General features: G+C 46.0%; 1 protein-coding gene across 1 annotated transcript in view; it reads right to left on the reverse strand.

The window, feature by feature from the left end:
* Positions 1–296: 296 nt before the first annotated feature.
* Positions 297–13,457, reverse strand: part of CHUK (conserved helix-loop-helix ubiquitous kinase) — a 33,407-nt gene continuing 20,246 nt past the window's right edge. The window contains exons 14-20 of the mRNA XM_009881757.1: positions 11,464–11,573; positions 8,737–8,786; positions 7,884–7,980; positions 6,871–7,018; positions 4,597–4,733; positions 3,000–3,099; positions 297–351 (exon numbers count right to left, since the gene is read on the reverse strand). Of these exons, the coding sequence (XP_009880059.1) occupies positions 325–351; positions 3,000–3,099; positions 4,597–4,733; positions 6,871–7,018; positions 7,884–7,980; positions 8,737–8,786; positions 11,464–11,573 (669 nt within the window). The 3' untranslated portion in view covers positions 297–324. The remainder of the gene's footprint in view (positions 352–2,999; positions 3,100–4,596; positions 4,734–6,870; positions 7,019–7,883; positions 7,981–8,736; positions 8,787–11,463; positions 11,574–13,457) is intronic.

Raw genomic sequence — 13,457 nt, forward strand, 5'->3', positions numbered from 1 at the left:
GAGGGGGGGGAGGCCCCCAGCCCTGAGGCAGGCGCCAACCCTTCTCTCTCCTCCCTTCGTTGCCAGGAAAGGTTCTGGGGGGGGACACGGCCCACCGCAGACATGTCTCCAACAAGCGCGTTACTTGTTTAGTGGAAAGCCCAACTCGGCACCAGCCAACGGCGTATCTGCTACTGCCCACCACCTTTGTAATCAACTCCGCTACGGTTTACAAAACACAAGGTGATGGATCATCAGTCCCCTCCAGCTCCTCACGTCAAAGGCTGCCAAGGCACCCAGCAGCACGAAGGCACTTTGCAGGTAGCAGCACATCAGCTCCTTCGGCTATTTCAGCCAGCTCCAATCAAAACTCTGAAAGAAGAAGCAAGGAAACAACTGAAGTGCAGGAAAACAGCCGACTGAATTCACATTTCCAAGGTGGTGACAAAAGGATGCTCAGCATCTCTCTCTTCTCAAAGAATCAAGGACTTGGGGTGCCGGTCAACATCATACTGAGTATGAGCCAGCAGTGTGCCCAGGTGGCCAAGGCAGCCAATGACATCCTAGCCTGTATCAGGAATAGGTGGCCAGCAGGACCAGGGAAGTGACTGTCCCCCTGTACTCGGCACTGGTGAGGCCCCACCTCAGATACTGTGTTCAGTTTTGGGTCCCTCACTTACAAGAAAGACACTGAGGTGCTGGAGCGTGTCCAGAGAAGGGCAATGAAGTTTGTGAGGGGGTCTGGAGCACAAGTCTCATGAGCAGCAGCTGAGGGAACTGGGGGTGTTTGGTCTGGAGAAAAGGAGGCTGAGGGGAGACCTTCTCGCTCTCTACAACTACCTGAAAGGAGGGGGTAGCGAGGCAGGGCGGGGAGCAGGCAGTCAATCAGTCTCTTCTCCCACGGAACAAGTGATAGGACAAGAGGAAATGGCCTCAAGTTGCACCAGGGGAGGTTTACATCGGATATTAGCAAAAATTTCTTCACCAAAAGGGCTATCGAGCATTGGAACAGGCTCCCCAGGGAAGTGGTAGAATCACCATTCCTGGAGGTATTTAAAAGATGGGTAGACGTGGTGCTTAGGGATGTGGTTTAGTGGCAGTTTTGGCAGTGTTAGGTTTATGATTGGACTCGATCTTAAAGGTCCCTTCCAACCTAGACAATTCTGATGTTGATCTAACAGCTGAAAAGCAATCTCACAATTTCACCACACAATTTCACACCGTTTGCCCTGATACAAAATCTCCCCTACTTATTGCAGTGCTCAGGCATGACACAGACTGCACTCGCTTTGGAAATTATATTTTGTACCTGCTCAAAAGCTACCGCCCGGGTTCCTAGTGCACCATGGGACGTACTGGTAGGGCAAGAACACAAATGAAAAAGAAAGGCAGGCTCCAAGTCAAATGCATGCAAGTATAGAGAAAAGGTTCTTATAGTTATTCATTCTTTTTTCCTCTGTTTTTTCCTCCCAAGTGAAATGAAAAGGACAAATCCCATTTTCTGCTGCTTTCCTGTTGCTTAACTTCTGTCCCCTGATGCAAGGAAAAGGGGATGGAAACCAAACACAACAAAACAGGTGCTGATCTGCAGAGCGTGATTCCACAACAATGAATAATCTTTCTGGGCTAAAACATGCCAGAGACAGAAGCTGCAGCTTGGAATGAGATACAGGAGATGACAGAGACGTGGATGATTAAGAGGTAAGAAGCCAGTCATATGGCTTCTCTCTCGTCTCCAGCCACAGCAAGGAGACAAGACAAGAGAGAAGATTGTATTACACAACTGATACCAACCCTGTCGGAACTGAACAAAGACAAACAAAACGTTCATCAGCCAATGGTGAAGACCAGCGTATGCATAACTAAGGCTGTTTTCCTCACTAACATAATTACTTTGCCTTAATCAGTAGCTGATTTCGTTTCCCCATTCATACTGCTCAATCCCTTGCTATTATAGTGTCATCTGCAACTCCCGCTAATAAGTTTTCATTTCACCATCCCAAATAACTGAGTAACTCTAGTAAACACTCGGTTCACTGTTTACTATTATTCATAAACATTAGAACATGAAAAGGTTTGTGAATTAAAATGTTTTTAAGAGCTCCATTTCCTCAACCACCTCCATTTCCTCAACCTTGTTCCTTGTTACTTCTGCATTTACAACTGGTAAACAGCTTCAACTTTTTCATCCCATGGGAATGGAAGTTATCCCTAAAGAGGCCTTTAAGAAGCTTTTTGAAAATCCAAGTTACAGCACATGAGTGGATCTCTGACTTTACAGGGCTGCAATAAATGTGTGAGACATTCTCGTGCTAACAGAAGCTCATCTATTATAAACAGGTCAATCTACATGCCTAATTGTCCTTTTCTGATTATATTTATACAGGTTCTTCTACAATACAGCCCCCCAAATTAGCTGAGAGCCTCTTCTCAAAGACGGGTATTCTGTAGTGCATGTAATTCTCCTGGTAACTGGGCTCTTTTGAGCACTAACTTCCTGGCCTCCATTAGGAGTTCAGGACGAGTTTCAGATTGTGTCGAAATGTCTGGGTTATCATTATTTACTTTTGTCATTTCTTGCTATTTCAAATACCAATTTGTGCAAAGAACCTTCTCAGGACTCTCTAAAGCCCCCCTTCTGCCCTAAGGAGAGCGTCAGTTAACGATCGGGAAAGGGCTCTGTAAATGTAGAACCCTGCTCACTCCGGTGCAGGGACACAAACCAGGACTTTCCCAGTTGAGAACGCAACCAGCGTTCCAAGCAAGCTCTGCCAGCCAGGGGGTCCCACAGAACAGCCCACTCCACCACACACACCGCTCGGCTGACACTAGCGCCAAGTGCTACCTTCCATAACAACCGGCATGTCGGCGGAGTCCAGGAGGGATGACAGACATCACATGCCAGCTACAGTGATTCACATCATCACAAATGACCCCGTTTAAGGGGTTCTCCACACCCCCAGAGGACCCGCCTGCAGCTCTTAAAAATCAGGTCCTCGGAGATACATCAACAGACTTACCATCATGCTGTTGTTCTGCTCCTGTCTTGCCTCCTGCAAAATACTGCTAAAGAGTTCAAGGTAATTCAGATTCTCTTCTATCACATGGACAAAATTTTCCCTGCAGGGAAGGGAAGGCAGAAGATGACGCATTTAAAACACAAAGTAACACCAATGTCAAAAAGCTCTGCCCTGGGGGGATAAAAAAACCAAACAAACAAAACCCAAACAACCCAAAAAAATGATTTATAGTTCTCTGTAGTTGTAGGAGCTACCTTGTACAGCATAAAAACATGCCTTGAGGTGGCATCCTGCAGATCCCCACCCTGGAAGCGTGGATTTGCACTCCTTCCCTACAGAGAAACTGCACAAACCGTGCTGAAACTCAGCCTTTACAGAACCGAGGAAGTGAGATGAGTGCGAGGGGCACGCAATCACTGCCCGCTCCACATAACGTGGAGCTCTTGGCTCTTTGTACAGTGCCTCATACACTGAAGTCCTGATTTGAAGAGGAGCTATGAGGCGATCCAAAAGCACCTTGCTCAGGAAAGCACCTATTAGAAGGCGATCACCCCACATTACTCAGAGGCGAAAATTGCCCCACAGCAGCAGACAGAAAAGAGGAACGGGAAAAGGTTGCTCAGGGTTGCCAAAAAATCAACTGACTTCCAGCAAAAGCCTGCTTAGAAGATGTGTATCTTCAGAACCTAGCCATAACCCTGACCACCCAAAAGAAAGAGATGGCCGAATGGTTTGATGCCAGTGTTCACCAGCCCTGCCCCAGCACCCACAAAACCAGCGCTGCTGCGGCTTGAGGGCTGAGCAGTCCTTGAGGGGCGCCTTCCCTTCTGTTATGCTGACTGGAAGTAAAATTACTAATGAAGCGAAGACTAAAAAAACCCCTCAGCTCCTGACAACTTCCTTACTCAGCGAGGACTGGCTGAGAGAGAGGGCCTTAATAACCAAATCCAACCCTAAGACAGAATAACGTAACATGCAAAAAATGAATAGCACCGTGCTTTAGCTGAAAGTGGTCTGTGGAACTTGCTCAGGACCAGAAAGCGGAGGTTTCTGAATAAAGAATTCAACCTAATTCCTGAATTTTTTTACTGCATTAGTAACATATGAGCTACTGAAACATTTTTTGGAAGGATAAAAAAACCCCAACCAGCAGCTATTGAAGCAGATGGATTGCTTAGTACTGACCCCGACTTCAGCCTCCATTTGAATTAAGAATCTTTAAAATAACTGAAGCTGTAAGAAGCACTAAACATGGCCCGATTTACCTGGGAATTGCACCAGAACCTGGACATGAAAAGAAACTGCATTTTTGGCTCAAAATCTCATTGCTGCACTTTGCTGTGGTATGACCAGAGGTAAGTTACTAAAACTCCAGTCAGGAGTTGAACTATGTTGCCTTCAGAGACAGTCTAACCTTCCAGAACTCTCCCTGCCCAGCATATCCAAAACCCACCACATAGGACGTGGTGAAGACATGCCCCTCAGGCCCCCGCAGCACTGGAGACGCCAGTGGCAGAGGACAGGATTTCAAAGTGCGTGCATGCCAAATAGCCACAGTGACTTCTCTGCAGCGGCTTCCTTTCCAAACGGGTCTTACCCATCTTCAGGAGTTGCCATAGATGACAGAGGGTGAGGTACGTTCCCTGAGGAGCTCTGCGGCAGCCACGTGGCTGCTGGAGTTGAGGCTGTCCCTTCCAGGCTGGAGCTTACCAGCGATCGAGAAGAGCTCTGAGTCTAAAGAAAAAAAAAAAGAAAGAAATTGATCTGCTGTGATGGACAAAGGAAGAATTTAGTCAGGCTTAATTCTTTTGTATGCAAAACTTGCAATTAAACGTAAGCACTATCTGTAACACATACGCACAATGTAGGCCATGCCTGTGGCTGGCAAGTCAGCTGATACAACCCTCCACAGTTTTGCAAATGCCTCTGCATGCAAGTCACCTGTGTTGTACGTGGCGTGTCTTCTACACTGAAGAATTAGGAGGCAGTGCCACGTCCTAAACCAAGTCACGCACAGCAGCAACTCTCCTGACGGAGGGAAAGACATACATGTTTCCTATGCTGACCTACGCATGTGGAAATCAGGAGATTGCTTCAGCTGGAGTCCCTGTAACTGATGCAGAAAATGCAGCGTAGTCTTAGAACACCTTAAACTAAGCAGGAAAGGACCCACTTCACTTTTGCAGCACTAATATCACGCTAGGTTTAACACATCAGGCTGAAGTTCGCCTATCCCAGGGCACATAGCATGGGCAACAAACAGAGGCAGTTGGAAGCCACCATGCTGCTAGAAAGATACAACCTAGTTGCCATTACTGAAACCTGGTTGGATGAATTCCATGACTGGAGCGCAGCTATCGTTAGCTACAGGCTGTTCAGAAGGGACAGGCGAGGAAGGAGGGGCAGAGGCATTGCCATCTACATCAAGAAAAAGAATGTGCAGAGCTGTCTCTGAATGCACATGGAGGACAGGGAGGTGATTCGAGACAGCCAGCATAGTTTCACCAAGGGCAAGTCCTGTCTGACCAACCTAGTGGCCTTCTATGATGGAGTGACTGCATCAATGGACAACGGAAGAGCTACAGCTGTCGACTATGTGGACTTCTGTAGGGCCTCTGACATGGTCCCCCACAATACCCTTCTCTCTAAATCGGAGAGATATGGATTTGATGGGTGTACTGCTTGGTGGATGAAGAATTCGTCGGATGGTCGCATCCAGAGGGTAGTGGTCAACAGCTCAATGTCCAGATGGAGATGCATGACAAGTGGTGTCCCTCAGGGGTCTGTACTGGGGCCAGTACTATTCAGTATCTTTGTCAAAGAGACGGACAGAGGGATCGAGTGCACCCCCAGCAAGTTTGCAGATGACACCAAGCTGAGTGGCGTGGCTAACACGCCTCAGGGACGGGATGCCATCCAGAGGGATCTGGACAGGCTTGAGAAGTGGGCCTGTGTGAACCTCACGAGGTTGAACGAGGCCAAGTGCAGGGCCCTGCAGCTGGGTTGGGGTGACCCCTGGTATCAATACAGGCTGGGGGGTGGAGGGATTGAGAGCAGCCCTGCTGAGAAGGACTTGGGGGGACTGGAGGATGAAAAGCTGGTCATGAGCTGGCAATGTGCAATCGCAGCCTAGAAGGCCAACCTTCAAAAACAGCGTAGCCAGCAGGTCAAGGGAGGTGATTGTCCTCCTCTACTCCGCTCTGCTGAGACCCCACCTGCAGGACTGCATCCAGCTCTGGACGTGGACCTGTTGTAGCGGGTCCAGAGGAGGGCCACAAAAATGATCAGACAGCTGGAGCACCTCTGCTGTGAGGAGAGGCTGAGAGAGTTGGGGTTGTTCAGCCTGGAGAAGAGAAGGCTCCGGGGAGACTTTATAGCAGCCTTTCAGTACTTAAAAGGGGCCTACAGGAAAGATGGGGACAAACTTATTAGCAGGACCTGTTGCGATAGGACGAGGGGTAATACCTTTAAACTAAAAGAGGGAAGATTTAGATTAGATATTAGGAAGAAATTTGTTTACAAAGGTGGTGAAAGACTGGAACAGGTTGCCCAGAAAGAGGGTAGATGGAAACATTCAAGGCCAGGTTGGACGGGGCTCTGAGCAACCTAATCTAGTTGAAGATGTCTCTGCTTATTGCAGGGGAGGTTGGACTAGATGACCTTTAAAGTTCCCTTCCAACACAAGCTGTTCTATGATTTGTGTCAAATTTTAGCATCTCAAACTTCCCTTCTCCACAGTAAAAAAAAAAAAATTAAAAAATCAACTATTGTGTGGAAGTTTTCCGTTTTTGGTCTCTTCAGAGTTTCGTTTGATGTCTCCTGGCTCCTCCACTGGAAAAAAGAGCAAACGAATAGTCCAAAAACTACTTACACAAGCAATTTTCAATAAATGCCATATCTCCCTTTGTCTTTTGCCCTGCATCTGCATCACTGAGTTGTCAGCTTCCTTGATGTTATTTAGAGCCACTTCAATCTTCGGAAGCAAGTCAATGATCTTCTGCTTACAGCCCAAGAGCTTGCTGCAATAAAAACCAAACACAAAAGTTACTTTCCTGTTTGTATGGCAATATGTTCTGGCAAAACCAAAAGCCTCCCCTTGGGAATCAAGAAAAAAAAAATCTGTGAGAATATCCCTTTCTCTTAGCACAGCACCACGACAGCTGCAAGACTGGAGGGTCCCCTGGACTTTTCCCAGTCCAGTTAAGACTCAAAAAAAACAGGTAGATGACACTACTGTTAATACCCACAATATATGCTCTTCTTATTTGAAATGCAAAAATTGATCCTGATGACAAGGGACAGCACGGCAACTCAACCGTCATCTTTTTAGTCATCTTCTCTGGTCTGTGTTGGTCTCTGTGCACCGACCATATCACAGCTAACAACTTTCTTTATGGGATCTACTAAGCATAAGCCACACCTGAAAATAACACTAAATCATGCTTTGCCGACTACGGAGACCGGCATACTGACATTTTTTCAGAGCTACTTGAAGAATTAATGAATTAATGAACAAATCACTGTGATATCTGCTCAGCTGTTATGCTATTTCTGTTTTTCCACAAGATTTTTCCGCAAGGTTTTTCCCAACCTCAACATTGGCAGAATTTGTCTCATTTTGAAGTGAACTCTTGGATGCTAACAGTACAAGCCATTGCATTCTCTTCCCCTTCCCTATTAGCTACACACTTTTTAAAAAGTAAGTGGAAAAATCAATGCAAACAGAAAGGAGCGGAATTAATATTGCTATTAGAAACATATACCTGTGGATGGAGCTTTTGGGCTCCGGTCTCCACGGTTTTCGCTCTCCTCTCTGGCTACAAAGCTACAAATGCTGCAAGTTGCATTTGTTTGTTTGGTTTTTTTCCCCCCTGCATAAAGTACCTGAGATGGCCAAACAGCTCCTTGAGAACTCGGTCTTGGCTCTGTACTGTCTGCACGATAATCTTCACCATGTCCGTGCTGTCACTGTAGGCATGATCTGGAAGGGCCATCAATCACCACATTAGTAAAATGTGGCTCCTTCAGCAAGGAGCCACTCCGGACACAAACGCCCAGAGTCAAGAAGGGAGTTGACTTAATGAGTGCAACCAAACAAACTGAAAGACAGTGAAACATGTTAAAGTCTCTCACAATCTCTCAGGAGGCACAGCTTCTCCTCAATGTCTCTTCTCTCCACAGTTAATGTATATAATTCCACCCACTCTTGCTGTCTAGATACTGCCTTCAACAAGGACTGAAGGAAGTTGCCAAATGCACGAGTAACTAAATCTTTCCGCTCACCAGTTACTATGTTCAGAACATAATAACCCCCAAACATGGGGCTCTATCCACTATAATTAAGAGAGACGAGGAGAGGGTTAGAAAAGAGACTGCCCTTGGGTTGGAAGGATGACAGAGGAACATCAGTTCTTCCCATGTCTGGAGGGAGTAAAGCAATAGTACTGGGGGCAAGAAGAAACGTAGAGAATGCCAGAAGGCAGACACGTGCTCAGGGCAGACGCTCCAAGACTGACTGAAAACCAAAAGACAAGCCCATGGCTGAGGAACACGACTACAGAATTTGGGAGAGCTCTAGGCTCAGCAAAAAGAAATCATCTTAAGGTATGCCCTAGGACTCATTAACTTCAATAGAATAATTTGCCTTTTCCTAAATAGTATTTTCTGGGTTTGAGTTCAGAAAAACTGGTCACGGGGTCCGAGTGTGAAACAGTCTTTCAACCATCCCCTTCCATACCTGGAGGTCTTGTTTTTAACTGCTTGTACAGGTCTATGGCTCTCTGTTCCCTTTAAAAAGAAGAAAATTATTCATACATGGATCAACAAGCAGGTGACTCAAGAAAAAAAGCACTGCAACTAAGTTATGACTTGCTGAACACTGGAGCTGCCACCTTCCTCTATAGCTAGCATACAAGTATGACATTTGGAACACAGGGATGGTCTTTCTGTGATGGAAACCAACTCTTCCCTGAAAGCTCTCTCTCTTTTCCTCCAGATTATGCATTTTCTTCTCAGATAACCGTACCAATTAGAGATTATTTTCAGTTTCAAATTTTCATGTGGCTCAGCCGTGTTTTCTTTCTGTGGTATCCTTAATTATGAAACTTCATTTTTGTAACTATAGGTACTTCTGCACAGTCGCCCAAGAAATTCTTGTTCCTGTTCTGCATTTTTTGCCTGAATTTTATTGATAATCTGCAAATGGAAAGAGACAGCTGCATCACAAACAAGAGGACAGCATTTCTCTTCTTCCCATTAAATAAATGTTACTCCTTTCAACTATTTCAAAAGCAGCCAAACACTGAAGCTTCCACCCTTGAACAAATCTTCACCGTTTTAAATCAAAAGTCTGCCAGAAACAAGCAGCTGTTTAGCCAGTTCTAACTCTGCTTAGGGGCCTTCACCAGGCCTCTTCTTTCTCTTAGCTGCCCTTAGATCACCCCAATTATTTCTAGCGTGCCGTATAGTTATCCATCTTGAAACTCCTGCCTCAGCCAAGGATAGGGGTAGACGTGCTCTTTACTCCCACTGCACTGGGAAAAAGAGAACATTAGCATCTAGCACCATCAGGTAAATCTGAGACATCACCCAGGATCCACAGAATCATAGAATGGTTTAGGTTGGAAGGGACCTTGAAGATCATCTAGTCACACCCCTGCCCTGGGCAGGGACACCTCCCCCCAGCCCAGGTCGCTCAAAGCCCCATCCAACCTGGCCTTGAACACCTCCAGGGATGGGGCAGCCACAGCTTCTCGGGGCAACCTCTTCCAGTGCCTGACCACCACCACCAAATCAAAAAATTTCTTCCTAATATCTAATCTAAATCTCCCCTCTTCCAGTCTGAAGCCATTCCCCCTTGTCCTAGAACTACGTGCCCTTGTAAAAAGTCCTTCCCCAGCTCTCCTGGAGCCCCTTTAGGTACTGAAAGGCCGCTATAAGGTCTCCCCAGAGCCTTCTCTGCTCCAGGCTGAACAGCCCCAACTCTCTCAGCCTCTCCTCATAGCAGAGGTGCTCCAGCCCTCAGATCATCTTTGTGGCCGCCTCTGGCCCCGCTCCAACAGTTCCACGTCTTTCCTATGTTGGGGGCTCCAGAGCTGGAGGCAGTCCTGCAGGTGGGGTCTCAGCAGAGCGGAGTAGAGGGGCAGAATCACCTCCCTCACCCTGCTGGCCATACTACTTCCGACGCAGCCCAGGATACAGTTGGCATTGAGCTGTGATCACGTAATGTGTGTCTGGTGGCTGTGTACATCAAACCTTAAGCTACTGCTCTGCAGTATGCTTTGCCACAGCTCCAAAAACTAAAGAGCAGGAGACTCTATCTGCTCTCCACTTCACTCCTCGTTAACAGGAGTAGCTTTAGACCAGAATAATCAACAGCTTAGGGCACAGTTTAAGCACCTTGCTTTAAGCTGAAGCAGCCTTGGGTTTGCCACGGTCAAAGTGCTTAAAAATAATATTTTAGGAGGTGGGTTCATGATTAGCTTAAGCTGCTCTGAATGCAGGCTACTGCTGCAAGAGGTGGTTTCTCCATTCCACCATTTCCTCCCCTGAGCACCAGTTCTGCTGCTCCTGCAACTACACGTGGATGAAAAGCAACTCAGCTGATCTCGCTCTGCAAAGAGGGAGGCAGGAGAACATGCCAGGAACAGGCATGTTTCCTCCCAGAATATTCAGTCATTCAGAAGAGCTGTTATTAACAACAAATTTAGCAGCTATTCGATCTTGGTGGGTATTTGATCTCTCGCTTTTATAATTGCCACTTGTGCTCTCAGCAACAGCCCGAACTAAAATAATCGCTTCCGAGGTCGTCTTAAGATCAGTCACACCACTTAGCTCTTTCACATTTTAATACATTTTTTAAAAATAAAATATTCATGTCTCCAAATACTGAAGTATCCATGAGTTATTAATTATCCTTGCATTGAAAACACACTGAAGATATTTAACAGGATTTTACAATGATCTCATAATTTTCTCACTCAACACTATAAAATTCACTCTTCTCCAATGCAACAAGAAATCCTCTGCATTTTTCAGTTTAGACCAAGATATCTCTTAGGCCCATCCTCTTCTAAGATGAAGTTACATAGTCAGTGACAGAGAAGCATCCCGTCCTCCCTAGCTGCGTTTTCCATGTTTCCTCAGGTCTAGCCATTGTGCATTCTGCGTCATAGTGCTGTAAAGCGATCCTTAGAACTTCAAGAAGAATGAGGAACATAGAGCCACAAGTGGTGGGATCTTCCCTTTTACCAGCAAAGTGATCTGAAACCGATAGCAAATGACTCTGTACTCGCAAAAAGCAAGGAATGCATTTTGAAAGTGCTGATGGGTCCACCAATAGAGGGGAAAAAAAACCCCAAAAAACACCAAAAACCAACCCCCCCAACACCAAAATACACAAAATCCATTTACGTGCAATAAAAAAAATCAATAAATAAAAAAAATCAATCAGCAAAGGACTTACAAGCTCTCCATGACCTCTCCTTGGCGCCTTGCATATGGACTCTTCTGAAGCTCTACAATCTCCGTGTGCAAAGCCATGATCTGCTCATCCAGATATCCTATATCTTCAGCCTAATGGGAAAATGTAGTGACAAATCAAACTGAAAGAGGAGGGCGATAAAGTCCAGAATACTTGTTTGGATAATGGGCTGACTCCATGCAGAGTTTAGGAGAAAGCAGCTCTTTAACATGACTGCTGCTACAGTAATTGAGATTACTGTTATTATCTCAGTGCGTGATATCACCTAGATCCAAACCTCCACCAACCACACTGGATGAGAAAAATCAGCTTCTTTAGAAATCCCCCCTCCGAGATGCACGCTGCGTGCGCACATGCGCGCACACACTCTCTCTCTCTCTCTCTCTCTGGCGCTAGCAGCAAATATTTTTTTTTTTTTCTCCTACTTTTACAGTATGGACAGAGGGCGCTCTCACATTTTACCTGCCTGCATCCATTTTGGTTTGACGTTTCTCCATTTCTCACAGCTTCCTCAACGCAATACAAAAGATACCAATCTTATGCCAAGCCCCGGCATTTCAGTTAGGTGAGGCAGCCAACAATGACGTTTCTAAGCATGAGGATTGGGTATGTGGTGCCAGACATGCACTGGAGATGCCCAGCACGGTTAAGAAAGCACTGGTCATCGTAATAGGTCTTAGCGCCACGGATTGTGAGCACACATCTGCCTTCCCGAGAAAGTATCTGGAGGTATTTCAGCTTTTCCTTTCTGACCTGGGGCTGTAGGACCTGCAAACTGAACATTTTCCTTCGCTGAAACTGCAGACGCACTTGGTACAGGGCTATATAAATGGGACGTGACCCCTTGACCAGAAAAGGATGTTTGTAGGTCTTGCGGGTAAAGAGTAAAACAAGACGACATAGAAGCAGCGAGAAGCCACGTAATCAAAGGAGAATCAGATCATGAGAAAAACGTGAAGTAAACCCTGTTATCAAGAGAAATGTCTTTTTCTGGAGCACTGTGACTCACCATACAGTATAACCGTGTCTCTCGAATTCACAGAAGTTAAGCTGCCCGCTAGAGAGACTGAGATACCACTGCGCATTACAGAGTAAAACATCTTCCGTTCTTGATAAAGGGACAGTGTGACTATACATGTGGACTGCACAACTTGAAGACAGAACATAGTCCTGATGGTCTGCAAAGTAAGTATTGGTTGAGGTTCCTGGTTTCCTGGAAACAGCCTGTGACAGCTTTGAGTTATACAGCTAGAAGAAGCCTCCCTTTTATCTTTGTTGCTTCCTAACAGGGAGCAACAAGATCCCAAAATTGAAAGAGCTACACAGAGGGGTACTCAGGTGGGAATCCCAACTGCCCTATCTCCATCACATGAGCAAGAAGAATCAAGGCTCCAAGAATCACAGAATGGCCAGGGTTGGAAGGGACCTCTGGAGATCATCTAGTCCAAACCAGAAGGAACCTTTTGACTTAGATGAAGATAGGTAATGGATCCCAGAATCTGAACTACCCAGCCTACTCCTTCACAGGGGGGAAAAACCCCAGGCAATGTGATTCATTGTTTGTGTTTCTAATGGTGTATTCATCGCTGTGCTCTGTATTACTACAACAGCCAATACAAGAACTCCCTGCAGGGGAGAGCAGAAATGCGAGACATCAGCCCAGCAAACCCCATGACAGCCCTGGAGAGTAGAACACACGCTATCGGCACTCCTGCAGCTAGCTGCTGTCATGGACCACAACAAAGAGACTACATTTGGAGATATTTTAAAGACCTTCCCTCCGAGAAATATTACACATTACAAATGTGCTAATTCTTCCTTGCGTTCCTTCTGAATGCTCCCCTCTGAATGCCTCTCCTCTCCCCTCCCCAGCTTTATTCAGTACATCCAGTAGAAAAGAAGAAGAAATAGCTTTTGAAATAAGCTACGATTATTCTAACTCTGTCCCTAGTTTTCACAGCTGAAATCTTATTCTT

The sequence above is a fragment of the Charadrius vociferus genome, unplaced genomic scaffold (assembly GCF_000708025.1).
Source record: "Charadrius vociferus isolate BGI_N301 unplaced genomic scaffold, ASM70802v2 scaffold390, whole genome shotgun sequence".
In the NCBI taxonomy this organism is placed as follows: domain Eukaryota; kingdom Metazoa; phylum Chordata; class Aves; order Charadriiformes; family Charadriidae; genus Charadrius; species Charadrius vociferus.